Source organism: Corvus cornix, chromosome 1, assembly GCF_000738735.6.
Source record: "Corvus cornix cornix isolate S_Up_H32 chromosome 1, ASM73873v5, whole genome shotgun sequence".
Classification (NCBI taxonomy): Eukaryota; Metazoa; Chordata; class Aves; order Passeriformes; family Corvidae; genus Corvus; species Corvus cornix.
The window spans coordinates 15,713,924-15,739,681 of record NC_046332.1 but is presented as its reverse complement, the minus strand read 5'-3'; the positions used below and the strand labels follow the sequence as shown (position 1 = coordinate 15,739,681).

At 46.4% G+C, this 25,758-nt stretch overlaps 1 protein-coding gene across 1 annotated transcript; it reads right to left on the bottom strand.

Moving 5' to 3' along the window:
- Positions 1-956: 956 nt before the first annotated feature.
- On the bottom strand, positions 957-24,435 carry MOGAT2 (monoacylglycerol O-acyltransferase 2). The gene is made up of 6 exons (XM_010395760.2): positions 24,342-24,435; positions 16,954-17,132; positions 5,430-5,634; positions 3,743-3,917; positions 3,393-3,592; positions 957-1,370 (listed from the first exon to the last, which is right to left on the bottom strand). Exons 1-6 carry the CDS (start codon positions 24,433-24,435, stop codon positions 1,216-1,218), a joined length of 1,008 nt encoding a protein of 335 aa, XP_010394062.1. The 3' UTR covers positions 957-1,215.
- Between the last annotated feature and the right edge of the window lie 1,323 nt (positions 24,436-25,758).

The window sequence follows — 25,758 nt, the reverse complement described above, 5'->3', positions numbered from 1 at the left end:
GAAGCAGGACTCCTAGAGCCCAGGTATGGTGAACCCTTTGGATGAGTCCCTAGACTTTATAAATTTAATTCTATTTATATTTTTAAACTAATTGTTTAAGAACATATTCAGAGCAGGCAGCTCAGGGGCAGCTGCAGTGACAGCTGCAGATGGAGCTCTGGAGGCAAGAGGTGGAGACAAGAAGCTACTGGCAACCCTTTGCCCAACAAAAGGGCACAGGGACCTGTGGCACAGCCAAGCAAATGGATGCTCTGAGACACTGCAGGATGCCGGGACTCAGCAAGAAGAGCCCAGACTTTCCCACACACTCAGATAGTAAGGGCACATAAGCCGAGGGTTTCTGGTTTTGGAGATTCCTCCTCACTTCTGGAGGCTCCCACCCCAAGGTGTTATTTTGTTCTTGCGCAATTAAATTATTTGAAGGATAGGGATGTCTGAGACTGTGCTATGGGAAACCAGGGGTTGAGCCAGTAAGGAAGCCCAGTCTGACTGTGTGAGTGTGGAGTGTGAAGCTGCCAAGGGGCCTCAGTCCCAGCTCAGGTGGTGCGAGTATAACTGCCAGAGTGGCTTCTGGTTTCTTTACAATAATTAGAACTATTTTATAGTTCCAATACATATTTCTAATGGAATTTATTTAATCTCTATTTCCCCAGTGGGCTATGGCATCATTCTGCTGAGGGTGCTTGGCATCATACTAGGAATATGACCTTTCTGATAAACTGTGCTTCAGAAAAAAGAGCCCAGAGCAATTAAAAACGTAAAAAGCACCAAACAAACAATGTTCATTTGTTTATCTAGATGAATTGTATTTTAAAAACCATATGCCTTCAGCACAAATTATGGCTCATTCTTCCATTTCAAAATGAAAATAATGCAAAGGAAATAATTTCAATACTTCAGATCTGCCTGGAAATATCTGTATAAACTGGCATCCATGCCAGACTGGAAGTGCGAGTTTTGTGCTGGGGAGTTTCAATTGTGCTGACCACAAATGGGATTTTTTTTTCTTCTCTTTTATATCTTTTATGTGTCCTACGTGGAGAAAAAATTAAAAACCTGGCTCTACACCCACGCAAATACTTAGAAAATCAAGCTCTTTTCCCTGTGCTATACAGACTATATGCTAACTATGAGTATGTTGAGCTTGTGAAGTAATTCCAGAGAAAGGGGAAACTTGGAGCTTGATCTCCATGGTTTCACCTTGCTTGAGGCACTCTATATAAATTCCAGGTGGCCGTCCTCTGGGACATTATATTTAGCTTTGTGCTTCTCAAAGAGATTGGACAACTCATTTAGGTATTTTTGATGGACTTGATCAACTTCTTCCTCAGAGGGTCTGTGCTTCTTCTGCACTGGAATTGGCTTCCCAACTGGAAAAGAAGCACAGGTGTTAGGAGGATTCAGTCTGAACACTGCTCACCCTAGCACAGAGCTGAGGTCAGCCTCTCCAGGATGGACAGGTTAATATGGCCAGTTATTTCCTGGAGCTTGGGAGATAGCAGAGCCAAGGAGGGATGGTGGCTCAGATCCTGACCAAGCTCTTGGTCTCCAGGATCACACTGGTCCTTGCCTCAGTTTACTCATCTACAAAGTTGGTTAATGTCAAAGACCCTCTGTGTAGTCTTTTGAAATAAGTGGTATATCCCAATGCAGTCCCAAGATCTGCTTCTCACATCTCAGATGTGCTGCAGATAAACACAATATAAAGACAGGATAATATTTAGGTTGGGCTTTCCAAGCTGTTTCCACATGGCCCTGGGAATCTGCATTGCAAATGGGGAAGGTGAGGAACAAGGGAGCCCCACACTATTTAAATACACTTGCAGTGGAGGTGCTTCCACTTTGCTCAGATTAAAGATTCTATTAAACATCTGATTTTTATTAGGAACCAAGCACTTATTTATCTTCTTAAAATCATGTTTTATTCGACAGAAAATCTAATTATTTTGATTCCTATCACTAGAAGAGCCTTTCCATCTCCCAGAGCTACCAGGGGCAGGACCAGGTACCTGGCAGGGGTCAGAGAAGTCCGTGAGGTACCTCTCTTGCTCCGGTCTCTTACTGAAATTGTTTTTATCAACTGACAGAGGGTTTCAACATCTTATAATGCTATTCTTCATCCAATTAATGAAGAGTCCATGTGATGCTACACAGCTCATAACACCATTGAGACAATCCAAACAGGTTGTAATACAATTAGAAGTAATTGCTGATTGTCAAACTTAATCAGTGGTGTAAGCTCTAACCATTCCAAACAGCATTTTTAATTGCATTAATTCACAGAGCATCAGCCACGCTAGTGGGCCAAGCATGGAGACATCGAAAAACTTACTCAAAACCAAAGATTTTCTTGAAATTTGGTCTCCCACAGACATGGTCTCTGGTCAAAATAGTTCATTTCGCATGCAAATAGGTTTGGATTTGCAGATGTGTTTGCACAGGACACTGAGCAAACCTGCAAACTGCTTCAGTGTTCACAGAACCACAGGATAGTTTGGCTTGGTAGTGACCTTAAAGATCACCTCATTCTACCCCCCTGCCATGAGCAGGGACACCTTCCACTAGACCAGGTTGCTCTAAGCCCTGTCCCACCTGCCCTTGAACACTTCCAGAGAAGCGGAGCAGCCACAGCTTCTCTGGGCAACCTGTGCCAGGCCCTCACAGCCAAAAATTTCTTCCCATTCATCTAACCCTGCCATCCTGTTACTCCAGGCCCTTGTCCAAAACCCCTGTTCAGCTTTCTTGGAGCCCCTTTAGGCGCTGGCAGGGGCTCTGAGGTCTCCCCAGAGCCTTCTCTTTTCCAGGATGAACATTCCCAGCTCTCCCAGCCTGTCTCCAGAGCAGGGGCACTCCAGCCCTTAGAGCATCTTGGTGGCTTCCTCTGAACTCACTCCAGCAGCTCCCCATCCTTCTGATGCTCTTACCCCAGAGCAGGAGGCAGCACTGCAGGAGGGGGTCTCACCTGAGTAGGGCAGAGGGGCAGAATCCTCTCCCTTGACCTGCTAGTCCTACTTGTGTTTGTAAAACTGCCTTGGAAGATGTTTAACGCAACCCTATTGGAGTGGTTTTTGTCACCATGTTGTGGTGTTGGGGTTGTCTGTATCTCACAGAAGTGATGAGGTGGCCACATTTGCTCTGGGGCTCTTCCCAGCACAACCCAGATGACTGGAGATCTGTCAGGAGATCAAACCAGATTGCCAAACCAGTGTGACACGAGAACAGTTGGGGATGCTGCTTTGCACCACATTTCTAGCCCACTACTGCTCGTGCTCCCTGGCATGATGCTTCAGCCTGGCAGGAGGATGTCACAACTCTGGGACTGACCCTGTTTCCCCAGTTTGGCCAGCCTGAGTGTGTCTGGCATCATGTCAGAATTCTGTGGATTGACTCACCCACGGTGCAGATGGGCCGTCGGTACGGTATCAGCCCAAAGCTGTACTGGAAGATGCCTCGTGCGTGGAAGAGGGGAAGGGAGATGCCCATGATCTTCTGGAGCCGGTGCTGAATCCTCCGCAGCCAGGAGCCCTTGGGATTCTTCACCTGGTCAAAGACATCATTCTCCCCAAAGGAAAAGGCAGGGACCAGGGGGGTGCTGCAGGGAGTCAAAACCAGTAGGGTGACATGATTAGCAAAGTCCATCCCAAAACCCCTTCATTCCTCTCCAAAGCAGAAACACCCATTAATCAGTCACAGAGCCAAGCACCCCTCCCTCAGCACCCCTGGACCCCACCCCCTGCATCACCCGTGCTGGATGGCCAGGCGCACAAATCCCTTCCTGTTCTTCAGCAGCAAGGTGAAGGATCCTGGCCGGGCATCCAGTGCCTCCTGTGCCCCACCGACAATGATGGCCAGCAAGTTCCCACCCCCTGGCTTCTGCAGCACGTAGGATGCACTCTCCTTGTCAGAGGGGATGAGGCCTGGAGAGCAGAGAGGAATTAAAAGTAAAACCCATCTGTAAAACACACCTGACTGTGGTTTGTTCTGAACCTTTTTCCCCCATAATCCATCTCTGGAGAGGTGCTAAATAGTTTATTTTCAGAGTTGATAACCCCAGCCCAACTTCCTTAAAAGGTGCTGGATTTGTCCACAGCTCTGCTGGGTGAGTACAAAATTATCCATTTGCTGTCTGGCTCAGAAGTGAGAAATGAGGGAAAAAATAAGGAAAAAAATAAACTGAGAACTAGCTGCACTTGAGCCCTAGGAAAAATCTGTTTCAGTTTGTTGTCAAGTGAGACCGTGTCCAATTCTGAATAATTCTGAAGTCAGAGAAACATTTGCTTTAGGTGAAAACACACGTTTCAGTGGATGGTGCTAACCAATTCTGAATAATTCTGAAGTCAGAGAAACATTTGCTTTAGGTCAAAACACACGTTTCAGTGGATGGTGCTAATTTAAAGTGGAATTTAATGAAGGATTTGGTCCCTTGGTGTTGTTTACTTGAATAAGTTAGAAATCTTTAATTCAGAAATGACAAAGCAACATTGTTTTGACTATTTAAAAAAAAATCAATCCTTGTTTCAGGGGCTGAAATAATTTGCACATTAAAACCTCATTGTGAAATGGATTAAATTGACCTGAAATTGAGTTATGCACCCAGCTCCCACATTACAGTGATTAAACCTGCCTTCACCTGGGTCATAAGTATCTCATATATCTCACTGTTTGGATTTCTCACTCTCTATGTAAATATTTTTTCAGCAGCAGGAGCCAGAGTTTATGTGGAAAACAGGGTAACGGATGCCCTAAGGTACATCAGATGGAACAGGATGCCTATGTTTAGCCTATTGAATTCTGCCCACATTCATCTGGAGAAGTGACCATTGCCAAGCCCACTACTGAGAGATGGAGGTCATTCTGCCAGTGTCCAAAAATCTCTCAAAACTCCCTTTCGCCTCTCTCCATTTAATTTTTACCTGTCCCTTTTCCTATTCCTTTTCACTACATCTTCCTCCCCTGCCACACTTCATTGCAGTAGCATGAGCTGCTATTTTCATCCTCTGTCCCTGGATGCTACTTCCCTGGAAGCAGCAGATGCTTCAGAAAAAGAGGGGGGTTTTTTCCTCATAATTTCAAACCTGAATATAATTTTTATGGAAAGAGATACAGGAACACCCTGCCCTGCCGCTCTCAGTGTTTCTGTTCACAATTTGCTCTGCATTTTGCTGTTACACAGCAGCTGGCAGAGTGATGCCCTGAGCACAGAGACCATTTATGAAGTTGAACAACAGAGATAACAGTGAGGAGGGCAATTTTTAACTTCAAAGGTTTTGGGTTACCATCTCTAATAGCTGTGTCCATGAATGGGATCCAATTGGCCCCAGATGGGGAAAAACAGACCCTTGACTCCTCTTTCCCATGTATCTTCACTATGTGTTCCTCTAAAAAGCACCCACATATACCACTGCATGCCAGAGGCCCATGTTCCTTACCTCCACTCATTACATAGTCCCTGAAGAACGGGATGCGAAACCACAGGGAAAGCATCATCAGATGTGGAGTGATGCCTGGGAAGAGCATGGAAAAGCCAGATGCCTCTGTGCAGAAATTGAGAAAGGCTCCAGCTGCCAGGACTCCATGGGGATGAAATCCCACCAGGTAGTTCTGCCGAGGGTCCAGCTCTGCTGTCTTCATCAACTAGACCCAGGGATGAAGCCAAAAAGGGGCCAGAGTTAGTGCTGTCACCTCAGCAGGGTGGAACACTGGCTATGGAGAGCAGATAAGGCATTCCTGGAGGGGTGTGCCTCGCACCCACCGTGCCTTTCTGTTGGAAAAGGTCAACTGGAACAACTCCCTCATTTTTCACTGAGATGTATTTCATTGCCCATATTTCCATCTCCTCCTACCAATTGGCCTAAAATGACTTTTCTAATGGCACAGTTCCTTATGTTGCCTTGAACTGGTCTAGGTGATGTTGGGAACCAACTTTGTTTAAGATGTCCTCCAATACATTTTCTAATTTGGGGGGAAAAGTGAAAAAAGGATGATTTTTTTCCACACAATCCCTCTTGATCCCACAACCAGAACAGCAGAGGAAGTGCATAATCACTGGTAGACCTACTACACAGCACAAGCACATGTCCCACCCAACAGCTTGGTGTGGATCCAAGGTTTATCCTGTCCTGAGGCATGTGCCAGGTGATTCCAGGATGTTTTTCACACATGGTAAGTTGAAATCTAATTCCCAGACATCTAACAGAGAAGCTGATGGTTTTCTTCCCACTGGGGAAAGCCTGCAGGAGGCCAGCTGTTTGTGTCTGTGTTGGGTGCCCAGCTCCATCAAAGAGTAGTGGATGTCTGCCCAAGGCTGCAGCAACTTTAGCAGGAGGAGGGAACAGGAAATGCCCATGTCCAGCATTTTAGGGATGGGCAGCATGGATTGCAGATACAGTGCAGCTCATGGCCAGCCCTTGAGGGCTGGCTAAGCAGCTTGTTAAAATCCTCAGCCTATCTGAAAGTGACATTGAAGCCTGGGATAGACTACATGGGAGAATGGGTACCACAGAACAAGAGGGGATGGTTAATGGGAGATAAGGAACAACTGGGATTTGAACTTAATTACACTTGTTATGGACTGCCCAGGGGAGAGGAGCTGGTGTGACAAACCCACCCTCCAGCTCTGGCACCAAGAAGACCTTGCCATGCCAATATCAGCCAGCATGTGCACAGCCCAGGCAGAAGCAGGCAAAAGTGAATGCTAACATCTCTGCACTGTTTCTGTGGGTGCTGAGGATGTTCACAGCAGCAGCAGAGGATGAACCTTTCCAAGGTTAGTCATCACATCATTTCCTCCCTGAAAGGGTGGTCAGACATTGAAACAAGATGACCAGGGAAGTGGTGGGACCACAATCCCTGAAATTGTTCAAAAAATATGTAGGTGTGGCAGGCACTTGGGGACATGGTTAAGTGGGTGTTTGTGATAGTGCTGGGCAACAGTTGGACTCGATGGTCTTAGAGGGCTTTTCCAACCTAAACAATTCTGTGATTCTGTTATCACAGAGGCACCATGCATTTCCAGACAACTCAAAGGCACTTGTGCTCAAGAACAACCAAAGCCCTATGCATTTCAGTGTCACCCCTCCAAGCACCCTGATCCAATCTGCACTCAGGGTGCAGTTAATGGTGCATGTATTTTCCTAGAAGCAGCTAGAACTGCAGGCTAATCATGAGAGTGTATTTTACTTTCTTACATCATGGCTCATTTTCCACCTGTCCGAAGGCACTGTTGACTGTACATGTGCCCATTCAAGCACCTGCTCCTAATGAGGGGAATGGACAAACAAAAGTCCCATCACTGCCTAGATGCAGAGGTCTCTAGGCAGGAAGAAAAGCAGATGGCTGAATCACTAAATGCTCAAGGCCCCTGCTACCATTTGCTATTTTGAATAATCTCAGCTTGCATCAATGTTTCCTGCATTCATCTTCACCTTCCAAACAACCTTTCATCTCCAACTGATTTATAAGCAGGGAAGCAAGATGCTCAGGCATGTTGGAAACTGCTACATTTCTGGCTGTGTATGTGCAAGGAGACAAGAAGCGCGGAGGGGGGCACAAGACAGCAGCCACTGAACTGTGCAAACTTCCTTGATGGGAGAGTTCGCCTGTGCTAAGACACCACACATCTGTAAAAACCCTCCCTAGGAAACAATCAGCTGCTGTCTTGGTGCTCTTCGCAGTGAAAGAGGAGGGAGGACAGGAAAGCAAAGAACACAGGACAGTGCTTGGAGTGACAAGACAAGGGAGAATGGTTTTAAACTAAGAGAGGGAAGATTAAGACTAGCTATGAGGAAGAAGTATTTTTATGATGAGGGTGGTGAGGCCCTGGCACAGGTTGCCCAGAGAAGCTGTGGTTTCCCCATCCCTGGAAGTGTTCATTGGATGGGACTTAGAGCAGCCTGGTCTAGTGGAAGGTGTCCTTGTTCCAATGAGATGAGTTTTAAGGCCCCTTCCAACCCAAACCATTTTGTGATTCTGTGATAAGACATGGTCCTGGGCAACTGGCTCTGGGTGGCCCTGCTTGAGCAGGGGGTTGGGCATGTTGACCTCCAGAGTTCTCTTCCAATGTCACCCTGGTATTTGAGTCTGTGATTTTTGACTCTCTGCCTAAGCCATGGGCAGCTGGAGGGTAGCAGTTGAGTCCCTCAAGACTTGATGGATCTGGTTAATGTTTCTGCAAGAGCTGTCCCCTGCAGTAGCCCTGGGGAAAGAATGTCCTCAGTTTGTCACAATATCTGCTCACATCTGGATGATTTGGCCAAAACTCACAGAGAAACCAGAGAGCTTATACAAGACTAAGAAAGAAATCTGTAGCAGAGGAGAGACTTGGGCAAAGTCTCTTACACTGTAGGTCTAGACTCTACACTACCCTTTTCCCTCTGGAAACTCTTCCATACAGAAACTCCATCCTCCCTTCTGGATTGTTCCCACTGTCTCACTTCTTCCCTCTCCACCTGGCAGAGGTCAGTCTCCATTCCCAAACTGCCAGGAAAGTTAATAATGTGACTGTGAACAGCCTCCCTCTCCTGCTGTCCAGCCGAACTGCCTAATGGAGCTGGGTTTGAGGTGCCAAGGAGTGGGACTATCCTCCATCCTGCCTTGAATGAGCTGTCTTTTCCACACCCTCTGGATGGCACTTGCTATTCTGGTCTTTATGAATGAATTGAACATATAATAGTTGTCTAAGTACTTAAGGGTCCAACCAAGCTGGTGTGTGCATGAGCATGAAAAAACCCAAGGTTTTTCTGGTGAGCTAAGAGCAGTATCTCATCTCAGAGGTGTCTGAGATGCCAAGTTAATGTGTATGACCTGTGGTCTGAAAGAAATGAGCTGTTAGCAGCTCAGGGTTGTGCTCTCCAAGCTGAGCCATGGGTTTGTTGACTTCCTTGAGATTCCCCTTGGCATGGTCAGGATGCCTGCTGATGAGCAGTAATGATGCATTCTCAAAAGTGCTATGAAGCCTTCTGGATCCCAGATGTGGGATGATCTTGGCATTCCTAACAAATCATAATTGTTTAGGTTGGAAAAGCTCTCTAAGATCATGGAGTCCAAACGCTCTGCCAGCACTGCCAAGGCCACCACTAATCCATGTCCCCAGCTGCCATATCCACATGGCTTTTAAGTGTTTCCAGGAATGGGGAGTCCACCATTGTGTTGGACAGCCTGTGCCACGACTGGACAACCCTTTCAGTGAAGAACTTAATGAACTTAAATTTTGAAGGATGAGGTCTATTTTATGCTTCATCATGGAGAAGTATAGCTTGATAGCTACAATTTTTCAGGGCTTGCAGTGAGTACTCTGTAATAGAAAACTCCCTTTATTCTGTCTACTCAAATGTGGGTCCAGGACATGGGTGAAACTCTGCCCCAGTTCCCTCAGCTCCCCAAGAGACATGGTGGGACCTGCTCCATGCACTGTCAGCTGTGTTAGGGAAATGCATATGCAGACTTACAGGAGCTCTGATAAGAGCCCATGTACTAGTGAGGATCTCAAGCAAATTAATCCAAATTTATTTTTAACTGGATTAGTTAAATGGCATTAACATCCCAAATAGATTATTAATTTGATGATATTGATGAGGTATTAAAGTGCTCTTCATTTCATATTTGTTTTGGTTTAGTTTTAATTAATTTTGGAGTGGAATTAAGATAATTGGAGCTAGGGCTTCTGAGTGACTTTATCAGCCCAGGAGTTCACCACTGGTTTAACCAGGATGATTTAATTCATCCCTTGAGATGTGGCTGGGTTCTCCTAGTTGTTCCCTACTGACTGGATTGTCCTGTCCCAAACCATGGGAAGACAGAGGACAGGCAATTCCCTGTTTAAGGCTGGTGCACTAATGCTTGAGGAAGGGGTAGTGAGGCACTGGCACAGGTTGCCCAAAAAAGTTGTGAATGCTCCATCCCTGTAAATATTCAAGGCCAAGTTGGATGGAGCTTGGAGCAACCTGGTCTAGTGAATGGCATGCCTGCCCACGGCAGGGGGTTAAAACTAGATGATCTTTAAGGTCCCTTCCAACCAAAATCATTCTGTGATTCTATGATTCAAATAAAATTCTCCCAGAGTCTAAAGGTTTGGAGGGTGGGTGCTCCAGAAACCCCTGGAGATGCATTGTCTGCAGGGCTGAAGGGGTTAAAAAGTTGTTAAGTGAGGAATTAATCAAGTCAAGTTGAAATGAGTAGGAGCACTGCATGGTGCATACCATGTCAGGGGGCATGTAGTCAGGGAGGACACTGATGTGCCATGTCATTGCATCCTTAAGGATCAACGAACAGGAGGTGGGAGAGAGGGAGGAGCATGGCATTACCCCCACAGTCATTCAGAGAGCAGAAGAGGATGTGATGGAGGAGGAGAGGTTAGGAGAGCTGATCAGCAAGCTCCTGCCTTCTTCATTTAAAGTCTCCCAAATTGAATTGCTACTGTTTTTTATCCTTCTCTGGTCCCAAACTCTGCTTCTGTGGATGTTACTGTCAGTAATCTGCTCTTAAGTGGGATAAACCTCCTTTCAACTTTGTACTAAACAAATCCTCAGGTCTCTAGTTTTCCATGGGCACCTCCCAAAAGCATCTCTTGCAGGATGAAACAGGCAGTCAGTTTCTCTGTGGGAAGAAGCCCAACAAAGATATCCAAGAAACCCAGCCAGATCTGAAGAAGGACAAATTGTGCCAAGCTGAAAAGAAGCAGGTCACCCATCCAAGGGTGTCTGAATGGGAGACCAAAAGAAGGGCAAGTATCTGAGTACTGCCAGCAGCTGCTGAGGGTGGGTTTCAGGTCCCAGCAATGGTGAAGGTCTGAGAGGGGCAGTTGGAAACAGTGAGATCTTTGAGCCCTGGGGTTTTCTCCTGGTGTCACAATGCCATGTCAGAGCTGCGTTTGCAGCAAATATTGGAGAATCTGACCAGCTAGGTGGATTTAAATTGAGTTTGGATGGGACTTCATCACCCTCACTCCAAAGGCTTGGTAAGGATGGAAGGTCCAAAGTCCTCCCTTGTTCTTGTAGGACTTCCTTTATCCAGTGGATTAGCAGTGCAGATGGTGGGGGACAGTCCTCCAATAGATCACAGCCATGGCCCCCCTCTTACTTAAGGACCCGCCAGAACAGAAGAGTGCCAACACATGGGACAGAGAAGTTTCTCAGAAAAGGATAGCAAGGTGGCTTTGGGCCATTTGGCCATGACTTTCTTTTTCCCTGACAATCCCTCTTCCAGCCAACAGAAGGAAGCAAAGGGAACAGCCAAGACCTCTGGAAATCAGAAATTGTATTTAATGTCATGGGCCATGACACAAGTCCCCAGTTACAAATAATACCACTCTTCTGTGAAAAGAAAGGAAACATTCCTGGCAGTGATTGGTTCACATGAACTGGAACAGTCCCCTCTACAGTGCCTTGTAATTCCCCAGAATCACAAAACATTCAAATAACCTCCATCACGGTTTGTGCAATGATGAGAATGAATGAGCCACGGGATGGAGCCTTCCCAAACTACAGCTTCAAGGGTTCAACTAATTCTCCAATAATTCATTTTAGTTATGCTAACAATAAAACCAGTAACACCACCAAGGCCACAAGCACAATGACAGAGGTTGCTGCAGACAACAAGGTCCAGCTGGCACTTAGATAACCCCAAGGCTTGTAAGAAATGTCCTGGTGGCTCTTCACAGGGAGAAAACAGTGTGGCGAAGACCACAGGGGCCTTTCCTGTACAGCAGGTTCTTTCCAGGCTGCCCTGAATAAAGCCGGCATGATTAACCCTACTGGGGTTGCTCTGAATGATGACAGCAGCTGAAAACAAAATATGTCCCTGTCTTGGGTTAAAAGGCAAATGTCTGCCAAGGAAGGCAGGAACCTTCCTGGAACAGGAAGAAAATACCCCTCCCTCCAAGCTATTTTAATTTCAAAATTACAGGGCTTTCAGGCAAAAAAAAGTAGAAAAAGGACTAACAGTTCTTTACTAGAATATATATATATATATATATATGTATCAGGACAGAACAAACCACAGTACAATAGCAGAAGCTTCCAACCCACCAACTACAGTTTTTCCCTATGGTGTAGTTATGATCACGGCCGGCAGGGGGCGCAGGCGGCTCTAGCGAGGCAGAGAGATGCCGTGATCCCCTCAGCCGGCGCCGGGAGGGAAGGAAGGAACTTGCTCCTTTTGCAAACTCAGGGTTCGATCTCAGCTCTAACAAGGAGCAGCTGGCAGAAGCAGGGAAAGCAGGCAGATTCGATCGTGGTGCCGAATTGTAGCGTAGCAAAGTCCTGGAGCCGAATACACAAACTCCCGCAGCACCACGCTCTCCTCAATCCCCGAATGGAAGGAAGGCAGGACCCACCCCCATCAAGTCTCGGGTCCGAGTCCACAACTTACCGTGGCATCACGCCACAACTCCCGAAAAACCCTGAACAGAAAAGCCCACTCCCCCAGCCAAAAACTCCCCAACCCCACAACAACTCCACTGGAATGCCAGGGGACTTCTTTTTGTGTCTCGATCGCTGGCTATTCACCCAAAAAAGTCACCCCCTCCCCCTTCTAGCGTCTCCCTGAAAACAACGGGAAGAAATTAACTGAGAAACCTAAAAAACCACAACAGTCCCCAAAATTTCCCCCAAGACGTTAATTTTCACTTCCTACTGCTAGAATGGACTCATAACCCAGGTTTTGTGATCCAAAGGTGAGATGTCTTGCCTAAGCCAAGCATCCAGCCCCAATTTTCAGTCAGCAAGAAATATGGTGACCTCTGTTTGAGGACTGTGGTAGAGATAGATCTTGTCAAGATTATGCTTACACTTTTCCAGTTTCACCTTCCTCATCTGGGGTTACCAAAGCACCATGGCTGTATGAGGGAGGATGGTGACAGGACAGGATGGGACTGGGGAGAAAAAGCCACAATGTCCATTCACTTGCCCAGAGGATGCAATTTGTTTTTACTGTTAGGCTGGGTGTATCCTTCATCGTAAAGATGCACTGATAAATGATGAGGAAGGGATTGTGAACACGGAGATAGGGTTTGGGCAGCAGCAGACAGATTACTGACTAGTTTTTCAACATAGCATAGATAGAGCAGTCCACAGCATCCAAAATCACTCTGTAGGCAACATCAACACAGCAGACATCACTGGTCATCTGTTCAGACATACTCTAGCCCAACCAGATTAATTTTACACCTTTTGGTGTATTTTTCACAACTTTATAATGCAGCTGAGCTCAGCCATGTATTGGAATTGAAGAATCATAGATTCATTTAGGTCATAAAAGCCCTCTGAGACCATCAAGTCCAACCATTACCCCAGCACTGACAAGACCACCATTAAACCATGTCCCCAAGTGCCACATCTACACAATTTTGAAACAATTCCAGGCCAATTGAAGGACTACAATGAGGGCATATTAAAAAAAAAAAAAATATATATATATATATACACACACACTTTTTTTTTTTTAAAGGTAGGTTTTACATGCAGAGAAATTAAGCAGAAATAACTTCTCTGGGCAATGAACTGGACCCTGACTTGGATTCTCACTGCAGTTTTTCTCATCCCCCTTTTGAAAACACTCAAGCTCATTTGGGTCCTGCCTGGCTCTGATTCTCAAATCATTAATTGAAATGGAATCAGTTCCAAGGGGGATAAATCCAACAGCAAAGTGGTACTTGTGCAAGGGTGGTATCAGCAGAAGGCGCACCTTGCACACACTGCAGTGGCCTAGCTCATCACTGGCATGCTCCATGTACTGCAGCATACTGCCAATTCACACTGCCCAGAGAACAGATGCTCATCCCAACCTCTCTTTGCTTCCAAGATAGCAAACATGCACAGGGATCCCTTAAAAGCAGTGTTTAAAGCTGTTTCCTAAAATAAGACAGCAGGCAGCACATGCTGCCTCCAAACACTTGACCATGCTATGTTTGCTGCTGGGATCTGGTAGGATTAGGAGGCACACTTAATCTTCCCAGAATGCCTAATTCTCCAGGGCTTAACAAACTCAATCTACACACAAATACAGCCCAGAGTCCTGGATGCCAACCCAGTCTGTGTCCCCACATCTCACTTCCTTGTGCCCCTTGTGCTGGGACTTTGGGAAAGTGGCGTCGTTCAGCCTGAAGAAGAAAAGGTGAGACCTTAGAGCCCCTGCCAGTGCCTAAAGGGGTTTAAAGAGAGCTGGAGAGGGATTTTGGACAAGGGCCTGGAGGGACAGAACAAATGGGGATGGCTTCAAACTGCCAGAGAGCAGGGTTAGATGGGATATTTGGCAGAAATCCTTGGCTGTGAGGATGCTGATGGCACAGGTTGTCCAGAGAAGCTGTGGCTGCCCCATCCCTGGAAGTTTTCAAGACCAAGTTGGGCAGGGCTTGGAGCAACCTGGTCTAGTGGAAGGTGTCCCTTACCATGGTAGGGGGGTTAGAACTGCATGTTCATTGAGGTCTCTTCCAACCCAAAACATTTTATGATTCCATGTTTCTATGACTGAAAAAATATCTTGGAGAAATAGTATTATGTGATTGCCTGGTTATAATGCTCTCTATATTATATATTTTTTAAATTTTTCTGCTGTCCTTTTGTGGAACTTCCTCTATTTTCTCCCAGAGAAATGGGGAGAAAGGCTCCACAGAACCCTCCCGGCCCTCCCCCAGGCAGCTGCAGCCAAACCCCATACCATGCTCCCTCTACTGGTCTTAGTGGTCCTCTTAAAAGAAAGGAGAGACACGGAATGCAGTGAAGCATTCAGGAGCGGGGTTCCATGTCCATTAGAAAGGGACAGGAGAAGGATCATTGCTGGGCTGAGCTGGCAGCTGAATTTCAGCAGAGATGTTGGTCCAACACTTCGTAAGTGGTGGATTATGGCCGCAGATAATTTACAGAATATATATTTGCATATAATTATTACAGTCACAAAAATCATTGCATTAATGTATGGTTTGGGTTGGAATGTGATAAATAACATAGAGAATAGAAATTTTCAGTTCTCCTGAAGTTGCTGAATAGAGTTTAAAGCCTAATTAGCAAAAAACCCCATAAAAGGATGTAAAGGTATGCACGCTGGATGATAAATGCGTCTTACCAGTGGAGGAACAGATAAAGAGGACTACAGTGGGTTTTTTTGCAAGTTAGGTAACAAGAAGCAACAGCATATGCCTAAAGAAAAATTTCAAGGAAAGGTCACCTTTCAAATCGAAGTATTCACTGAATAGGACCACCAGAGATCCCTTTAGAGGATCCTCCAAGATCATAAAATGATTTCCAGTAGGAGGCATGCAAATAAGTTCTAGGAAAAGTGATGATTTATGTGTTAGCTAGGAGACACGCTTTAATGAACATGTATGATTATAATGGATAAATACCTTATTGTAAAGCCTTATCACACACATTAGATAAAAGGAGATACCCCTGTAATATGTTCTGCACAGATAAAGAATGCCTGCTTTCTAACACTTCAAATTGTATTAGAAAGCTTATTTTCTGGCCGATTTCACTATCAAAGGGGCCTTAAAAACATTCCACTCCCTGCCATGGGAATGGATACCTTCCACTAGACCAGGTTGCTCCAAGGCCCGTCTAACCTGGCCTTGGACACTTCCAGGCACGGCACAGTCACAGCTTCTCTGGGCAACCTGTGCCTTGGCCTCACCAACCTCACAGCCAAGAATTTCTTCCAATATCCCATCTAAATCTACTCCCTTACAGTTTGAACCCATTCCCCCTTGTTCCATCACTATAGTTTCTGATTAACAGTCTCTCTCCATCTTCTCTGTAAGGCCTTTTCAGATACTTGAAGGTGCTGTGAGGTGTCCACACAACCTTCTCCAGGATGAACGGCCCCAATTTTCTCAGCTGTCTCCATAGGACAGGTGCTCCAGTCCCCTTTTTGACTTCGTGGCCTCCTCTGGACTTGCCCCAGAAGTGCCATTTAACCTTCTTATGTTGGGAGCACCAGACCTGTGCACCGTATTCCAGGTGGGATCTTATGAGAGCAGAGAAGAGGGTCATTTCTGGTTGAGCAGGAAAGCTGATGGGCATGTCATCTCTGGTCCTCACTTTGCTCTGGCTCCCCTTAATCCTTATCCCAGGCCCTACTCCATTCAGGATGGACTCTCAGGCTGGGTTCTTATTTTTTCTTTTGGGCTGGTGGGTTCTTTGGATTTTTGGGCTCCCGACTTCATTATCCTGGACTGCAGGACCCAGCTTCTGACTCCAGGTGATTTCTGACCAGCTGGGTGCATCCCATCTGAGTTCTCTCAACAGGCAATGGGTTTCTAAAGGAATTACCTTAGAAATTCCCATTTCCTGATCTACCCTTGAAGCTCTCTTCCTTGCACAACCCATGAGCTCTTCTGCTGCATTCCTCAGATTTGTACCAAATGGTGATGGCTCTGAGGCAGGACTTGCTGCTACTCCATGCATCCACACCATGCCAAGGGGACACCAGATAAAAGAGTAAGGGCAAAGGCCAGCCACATGCATTAAGTAAATCAGGGAATGTCACAGAAGCCCCTCTCAAGAGAACAGCAGCTCTGTGAGACTGCCCAGTGCACACACAGATTTACCCATCCATCCCCTTCCTCAGCAGAAGGGGATACTGACATTGCAGGACACCCAGGATCTCTTGATTTTGGTTAAAACTTGGCCCTGTGCCAAATAGGTAAATTCTGAACAACCTGAAGGGCAGGAATGTTGCAATATAAACATGGAAAACAAAGGTGAGATTTACCTAACAGCTGTAATGCAGCAAGGTTAAATAGGTGTGGAAAAGACAGATGATTGAAGGATGTGGTTTGTGAACATGGTGATCCCCATTTTTTACTGTGTCTTCCAGTAATCTGGGAGCTGGGAAGATTATCCTTCAACACTAAACTTCTAGCACCCCATGCCATGACTGCTGACCCCAGACTGTATCCAGACTCCAAGGACAAAGCTGGTCCCTGAAACACTGAAGAGCCGATGGATCGGTGGCACTTACCGTGATGGGGAAATAGTCCCTCATGTACCTCCAGATGATGCAGTTCCGGAGGATGTGGATCCGCCGCCCACCCTTGCTGGGTTTCTCCCTGTCTATTAACCACCATGCAGCATAGAGGGTACTGACCAGCCAAAAACGAGTGAAGAAGAGGGCGATGAAGGCAGCTGTACAGCACTGTGCTGAAAGAAAAGCCAGCAGTGACTTGGCAGTTGGATTAGGTGGACTTTGGGAGAGGAATAGTTCACTTGGAGAGGCATTTTGGTCCTGGGATGTAGCCCAAACCTCCACTGAGCTTGCTGCTGAATATGACAGTGTGAAGGAACCTCTGATGCAGAGGTGGTTTCTTTTTTATCCTCCCCAGGAACCTGAAAAGACACCAAGCACCTGCCTTGTAGCAACCACCAATTTTTCCAAAGGCCACCATGTCCCCCTCTTCCCAAAAGACTGATGGATCTCACTGCATTCACAGTGGATTCACATTCTCATGGATCAGCTCTCTATCCTTTGCTGTCTTGCTTTTCTCTGGAGTCAGACTAATCTCTGCAATGATAATGGCCTTGTTTTACTCCAAAACTGCTGTTAATACCCCCTGATGACACCTGATACTTTGCAATGGCAGCAAAAAGGGTCCTATATCCAGCCTGTACAGTCCCCAATAGCTTTTTCTTGAGCTAATGATTCCCTATTTTAGTTGTGTCCATGATTTATACACATAGATAAGATTTTACTCTTTACTGAGTTTTTTATTATTGATTTTGGACCCTTTCCTCCACTTCTCAGGTTCAGTCTCAACTCTTGGAGTCTAGAGGATTTTCAGTTCTTTCAACTCGATGTCATCATGAATTTTATAAGAATGTTCTATTTCATTCTCTAAGACTTCCATAACTTGGGACTTTCTCCAGTTAGTGCTCAGCTTTTACCTCTACCTCCCACCTCCCTTATACCCTATGTTTTGGCATGGGAACAAGAGAAGAAAAGTCTTTGTGCAAACAAACATCATTTGGTACATGAAATCCCACTCAAGCCCAATACTGTCTGCAGAGACTGGAAAGTGATGATCAGCCACCAAGCTGCCACCTGGTAAAGCAGATGTGTGCCTGGGAAGAGCTGTGTCCTCTCCATCTGTTCCTCTGGAAGCCTTAGTATTGCTTGTGAAGGGAAAGACTGAGCTGAAAAATACCCAAAGATTCATCCAAGTCCTTTGCCCTCCCCAGCTCATGGGTTACATAATGTTTTATACATTTTGTTCTACTTTGGGTCTTCATCACAGATCCACCACCCAGGGCTGAAAGATATGAGGATGGAGATGCCCTGCTCAGCTTCAGCTTCAGCTGTGATATAGATGCATCCACACCCTCATGCTCTGAGACATCTTTTCCATCTTTGGGAATCACCTCGTACCTGCTCTCTCCACCTCATCTCAGCTAAGGCCTGTCAGAGAAGTGGAATAGGATGCTCTCATCTAAGACCTTTGTGTACCTCCTGTTTGCTTTCACTTATGGATAAATAAGTGGATCATGTTTGTAGCTTTTCTTTTTTGGTGATGAGTCACCCTGATTACAAAGCATGGAAAAGCAAATCCTTGCCCCTTTTTAAAACACTGTCACGATAGAACCAATAATCCCTATGGGGGGGAAAAGTGCAATAATCTAACAGGATCCTAAATCCCCTTAAAGCTGAAATGGGATTGTTTGTCTTCCTATAAGTAGAGACACTGCAGCAGGCACCTGGGTAGGCACTACAAATTTTCCAGTGGAAAAAAACCTGCAGCTCTCTGCAAAGCAACAGTTCTAACCTGTAATGCATCCTGCAGGTCAGAAAGAACTACTGCTCCCATCTGGTGCCACACTTTTAATGGAATCATAGAAGTCCCCTCAAATCTGGCCTTAGACACTTCCACGGATGCAGCACTCACAGCTTCTCTGGGCAACCTGTGGTTGCCAGGGCCTCACCACCATCAGAGCCAAGAATATCTTCCCAATATCCCTTCTAACCCTGCCCTCTGGCAGTGGGAAGCCATTCCCCCTTGTCCTGTCATTCCAGAGCCTTGTCAAAAGTCCCTCTCCAGCTCCCTTAGAGCCTCTTTAGCACTAGAAGAGGCTCTAAGGTCTCCCCAGAGCCCTCTCTTCTTCAGGCTGAACACCCCCAGCACTCCCAGCCTGTCTTCAGAAAAGAGGGGCTCCAGCACTTGGAGCATCTCTGTGGCCTCCTCTGGACTCGCTCCAACTGGAGTCTCACAAAAGTGGAACAGAGGAGGAGAATCCCCTCCCTCAACCTGCAGCTCATGCTTCTTTTTCAAATGCCTCAGACATAGACTTTATAACTCTCAGGAATTGCATAGAACATGAACTGCAGCTCCAGGGTCCACATGATAAATAAACACAATTTTACTACAGCTGGGAGTTAGGTTGTCAGGCCTGCTGCAAAACTGTGCAGTGCCTAATTCTCTTTTTATGATACTGTGCAAAGCTCAAAGTACATTCTGCAAAGTGAAGGAGTAGTTCTGGTCCAAATCCATGCTTTATCTCGCAATTATATACTTACTAAGTTCTTCCTCAATTCGTTTGCAATTCACCTTTTTTTTTTTTTCAGAGCAGAATTTGCACTCAGTGACCTTCATTCAATTTTAAGTTTTGGGGGGTTTGTGTCCTTTTAAAACCTTTTGGTACTCTGTGGGAAAGGAGCCCATTCCTGTCCCAGAATGGACTGTCAGTCTGAAAGTTACTGTGGATGGGACCAAAGAGACAGGAAAGTTCCAGAAAATGTACAGTTAAATCTTCATCCAAACCAATTCCAACCTTAGGCAGGCACCTGATTATTTATGGTCTGTAGTTTGGTGAGAAGGAGACACTCTGTAGCACTGTCTGGACACTGAGACTTTCTGGGCCACCAGTGGCAGAGTATTTGCCACAGAGCTCTACTAGTGCTTCCCAAAAGCCATGTCAGGTCCCCAGGTTGAGTCCACCACCACCAGTCCCACTGCTCAGAAGAAATGGGCAGGTTTGGGTGTGAGGTTGCAAACAGGCGTGATCCTCATCTCCTCCCTCTGCAGGTCTGGACTCTTGTGCTACAGTCCAATTGCACATACTAAATTGCTATAAAATGGCTTAAGCCCTTACACAGAGCCCTTTCAAGGCAGACAAGGGCTGTAAGAGCAGGGCTAAGGGCATCATGCAAGTCTTTGCAGATGCATCAGTTCTGTTATCTGAAAATAGCCAGATAATTCTGGGCTGGGCTGAGATTAGCTGCTGCACTGTCTGCACTGTCATGGAAAGTGGAGACTGCTTCAAACCAAAACTAAAACCAAAGGGTCCTTGACAAGAAGGAATGCCATGTGCAGACCCTAAATCTTGCACTTTCTGACCAGTCCAGATGCAAGAAGGTTTCTTTGTGGTTGTCCATGGTGAGATTTGGCTTTGGATGAAGCATTCATAGGATGGTCTTGGACTCTGCGCTGCACCTGTTGAGCAAGGTTGCAGCAACTTTTCATGGTCCAGGACTCAGCATCTCACATCTCTATGGCTGTATGGGACTCAGCAAAGAAAAGAGACATCAATTGATGGCTTACTTGTATTCTTTCACAGGCCAAGTGGTTTCCTGGGATAGATTCCTTCAAAGAAGCTCAGAGCAAAAATGAAGTGGTGGGTTTCTTATGCTGAGTAGTTTTGCTGTGAGCTGCAAATCCCTCTCTGGACAAAAAAATGGCCATATCACAGAAAGCACAAATATGCCATGGGGTCCAAGTGAGCCATGGGTTCCAAACAAGCCACAGGTTTCAAAGCACATGGAGGACTCTTCTGGCCAAGTCTAAGCAGCGACCATGTCCCATCAAAGTGCTGCTAACCCAGAATTTGTTCATTCAGCCTGAAACAGGGAAAACTGCAGCCTACAGAAAGAGATTTTTTTTATCGCAACAGCCCCAAAGTGAGTCAGATTCATACTGCGCTTGTCAGGAAGGTTTGCAAAATCATCACAGAATCACAGAATGTGTTGGGTTAGAGGGATCTTAAAGACCATCCAGTTCTAACTGACCCACCATGGGCAGGGATACCTTCCACTAAACCAGGTTGTTCAGAGTCCCATCCAACCTGGCCTTGAATGCTTCCAAGATGCATGTTCCTGAGGTCCCCAGTGCCAGCCTGGAGTCCCTGATAGTGACCACCTACACTGATACGGCACCCTTGGGCACAGCTGATCTGGGCAGACTGTGGACTACACTTAGCTGCCAAGGAAGCCTGATCACACCGGTACCACATTGCCCTTTAAGCCAATCCTAATGACTCGAAGGGTTTGAAGGTTGGGTTTGTTATGCTGGGTCTGCAGAGGCAGCATGCCCAGGTCTACTGCCCCTGCACTAGGTTTGTTTGCCATGGTTCAGCCCTGCACTCATGGTTCTGCATGGTGTGTCTGGATGGACGTCCATGCCCAGTGGAGAGTAGGAATGAGAGAGGCAGCAGGAAGCAGTGCAGCAGGCTTGGGCACCAGCCTGCTGATTTCAGTTCTCTGCAGTAGCCTGGTTCCCCTCTATTACGAGGGGGCACTGGTCGGTACTCGGATCATGTACTGGAGAGGCAATGGGGTCCTCACTCCATGCCCTGCAACCCATTCTTACACCTTGAACTCTTCCTACAGCAGCTGTCAGCCTCTGAAATAAAATGAAACCTTTTGTCTCCATGCTCTTGTCAGGAACATCCTCAGGAAAACTGGCAGGGCAGACAATGCCTGCCTGTTGCAAGGGATGCTGGAGCAGAGCTCCTTGCCAGCACTGAGGCCGAGCTGCTGCCCTCACCCACCATCCTGCCAGGAATGAATGAGTCCCTTGCCCAGAGCTTGGCTTTTCAGGCGATGCATTTGCACAACCATAGCAACAGCTGCCTGCAATCAGTGCTGCTGGGATCTCTGGTCGAAGACCTGTGCAGCGGTCAAATGGGTGTTTTCAGAAGCCCTCTTCTGGCAGCAGAAGCACAAGCCTGTCTCCCAAACAATGGAGCAGCCAGCAGCTAAATCCTGCCCACGGAAGGTCTGAGCTCTGTGCCTGAGGGTTATAACAGTGCAACAAGGGGTGCTTGGCAGCTCACGATGAAAATAATGGTATCTCTTAGCATCTACCTTATGCAGTTGTTAACTGGGAGATTTTGGGTGGAAAGCTCCAGGCTCAAAGAAACTTTGTAAAATGAACCAAACCAGCTGGAATTGCTTCATAAGGTTTTGTTATCACCTTTCTAATGCCCTTCTTAAGAGCATTTCTTAACTGCTTTTGGTTTCAGATTGTATCACCAAAAAGACCCCAAACTAAAACCAAAACCAGAAACAAACAAACCCACAAAAACACACCAAAACACCCAAACAACAAATCAAATTCTTCCGGGGAAAGAAGATAAGTTCTGGAAGGTCAGCCATGGGAGGAGGAGTGGGTTTGGGTCTCATCCCCATGCAGAGCAAGCTGCGTTTCCCTGCAGGAGATAGAACCTGTGTTGCAAGTAACTCCTACAGCTGTAGAGGATTCCTTCCTCCTGGCCATTTGCTGTCATTCTGCTGGCTCCAGAAGTAATTTTCATCTGTGGAAAGTCAAGTGCCAGTTTGCTCCCAATACCAAGAAGGAAAAAAACCTCAAGTACAAATTGTTTTATTGGAAAATACTGTTAAAACTCCATAAGCCCCAACTGCATCCATGCTGGGAATGGGGATGTGCTGTTGGATCCCTTGTTAGCACTGCGACCACATCTCTACTGCATCCCAACTGATTCATGTACTGTGGAAGGAAATGCAGGTGGCAGGGACAGAGAGGGAATCATGGAGCACCCCAAAATGTCCCATCTTGGCCAGCTGGGTCCAAGGCTGCACAGCTCTTGCCAGATCTCCATCTTTCTTGCCAGGACACATTCATGTCTCCTCCTGACAGGTGTTCTCTGGTGGCAGAAGGTTGATCACAGGTGGCATCTCTTCTTCACTGGAATGTTGATCACAGGTGGCATCTCTTCTGCTCAGGTAGACCCCCAGGGTTTATAACACAAGTACACAATGGCAGCAAGGGTGGCTGTTTGGCACTTCTCTTCCAAAAAAAAGGTAGCTTCACCCATCCCGGTGACCAGCAATGGCCCCTGGCCTCTGGAATTGCCCAAACTGGGCTAATGTGTAGTTCAGAAGAGTGATACTTAGCATGGACCAATCCTACACCAAGAAACATTTAAAGAGCTACACTATCTGGACCAGTATGGCGCAGTCCTCCGGTCCATCAGATACCGGTGCAAAGGTGGCCATTCAGACTTAAGTCTGTGGCAGAATTTGGAAGGGCCCATCTCAGAAACCAAGTGGGACTCAGAAGCACAGCCTGTGCTTTCTGTGCAGGTATAGTTCTGGAGATGTTTGTGTACCAGGAAATGGATACACACAAAGACCTGCTACGTTCTGGGGCTAGTCAACAACTGTATTGCCACAACAAATGAGGAGCTTTATGCACATCCCATCTGAGATTCACAACTGGCATAACAATGGGAAACTCTGTGATGTTACCTTTTAGCTTGGCTCCTGATGGGCTGCAGATGGCCCCTGACATTTTACAATGATTACCTGCCTCTGATACTCCTATCTCTTTATTTCCCTAACGCTAGGAAACACTGGGATGCCACCTTCCAGCCTGATGGGCTCTAAATGTCTCCAGGCAGTTTGTACTCTCTGATGACGCACTTCTGGGTCTCCCATCTCTTTTATTTCCCTGTGCATCCTATCCAAAACTGCATGTGTGTCATTTCCATCAGCACCTGATGCCATCCACCAAGCAGTGAGTTTGTCTGCATCTCAGTTTGCTGGTGTGTCTTTTCCTCAACTGTTTGGGTTTTCTTTGAAAAACAACCTTTTCGAATGTTCAGGGGCATCTGTAAAAAGTGAAGTGTCTGTTCCCAGGGCTGCAAAGCAGAGTCCTCAATGCTCTTCTTATGGTACCATTCCTCAAGCATGGTAATTCTGTTTCCCATCCCTAACACCAAGCAGAGCAACAGCTTAAACCAGGAAAACTCTAAACCTAAAGGGCAAGAGAAACTGAAAACCCCACCCAGGTTTAGATGCTGCATAAGACCTGTAAATATTCCCATGCACAGGCAGGCAGCCATACACTTCCTTAGTGCCACCGTGCTCTGATCAGGTGGTGAGAAGAAGCCAAAAACACTGGCACAGATTGCTCAAGGAAGCTGTGGCTGCCCCATCCCTTGGGGACCTGTTCAAGGCCAGGTTGGATGGGGCTTGGAGCAACCCAGTCTAATGGAAGGTGTCCTTGCCCATGGCAGGGGATTGGAACTGGATGATATTTAAGGTCCCTTCCAACCCAATACTGCAATTCTATGGAAAGCTTCTCTGACTTCTCAGAAAAAGGAAGAAGAGGTGTCTCTTACCTAGACCCAGGAAGCTGAAGACCCATTGAACCACTGATGCTGTCTGAAGCCTTCTCTGCAGTGGCAGAGACAGCGGAGCGAACTCAACCTTCATCTTGGGCTCTGCATGCACGTCTTGCAAGGAGAAGGAAGCAAGTGGTGAATGCAAAGTGCAGTCACCTGTCAATATCTACCCAGTGTTACAGTAGAAGGGATTGTGCAACATACAGTGGCAGTGGTGGCTGCACACAGCACCATCCCATACAGGGAGGAGAGGGAGGTGTCACGGACTTTACACCATCATGACTCACAACATTGTTAGATGGTGACAATTTTATGCTTCTACCACCCAAATCTGGGAAGTAAACTCAATTCAGGACCCGATCCTGCCTTCAAGATCCTGTCTCTTTCAAATTTTGCAATATTTGGACGTTGGCAGAGACAATGAGGCATTCATGCCTGTAAGCCAGTTTTATTTTTGCCCTTCCCCTACAAATCACCCTGTGCACAACAGGAAGGGACAAGCAGAAGGGACAAGCACAGGCAGGTCAGTTTTGTTCACAAGTGATGTGATATGGATGGGTTTCAGTCTCAGCCAAGGAGGTGGGGAGACAACACAAGGGTGTTTCACTGCTGAGCACAGGGTACATGAGCAACCTCATGCCTCTGCCAAGACATGAATGGATGGTGGATGGATGGGGCAGATGAGTGTCCATGTGCATCCTTGCACACATTTATATAGGTGCAGAGAAAGGAAATACTACTCTCGTTTTGCATTTCTGTGTCCAAGCAGGTGCACAGTCTGAGCCTCTGCCTTGTCATGTGCAAAGAGATGAAATTTACTATATGGAGAAAAAAAAAATCTGAAATTTTAGGGGAAAAAACCTCAAGGAACTGAAAAGACACTCAGATAAGCAATCATCTCATGGGAGGGCTGGGAAAACCAAAGGTCTCATTGTAACCAGGATACAGAATAATATCATGAACAGATTGCACTGAGCAGTGAGCACTGTGAAAGGACTGGCCACGTACAAAGGCTTTACTCACATGTGTGCGGGGCATTTCAAATCCCAAGGTCACTGCAGCCAAGAATTACAGAACAAAAGTAAAACCAACCTTGGCAGAAGCAAATCAGATATGTTAGCTGAAAAATAATCCCTCCCCTTTGTCAGGCCTAGCAAGATGCTGGGCTATGAGGGATCTGTTAGACTCCATTTTCCCAAATCACTATGACAACAGGGCTCTGGTGAAAGGGATCTTTTCCTAAAGGCATCAGTTGCTTTAATTGAGCTAAAACTGGTTTAGATTTCACTCAGATCTCTCCCTATCCTTTGTCTTCTGCTGCAAATGTCAGGACCCTGCCTGCTTCAAGAAAACAAAGGAGGTTTTTAATTCTTTCAGCACTGTTACCTGGAGACAGGATGTTCCCTGGTGAGAA

Bases quoted from the DNA above. Each gene is read 5' to 3' on its own strand.
- MOGAT2 (XM_010395760.2), bottom strand. From the start codon at position 24,435: ATGAAGGTTGAGTTCGCTCCGCTGTCTCTGCCACTGCAGAGAAGGCTT. The intron at 3,918-5,429 runs GTAAGGAACATG...TCTGCTCTCCAG, and splicing joins GGACTATGTAATGAGTGGAG to GCCTCATCCCCTCTGACAAG. The intron at 3,593-3,742 runs GTGATGCAGGGG...GACTCCCTGCAG, and splicing joins CGCCTGGCCATCCAGCACGG to CACCCCCCTGGTCCCTGCCT.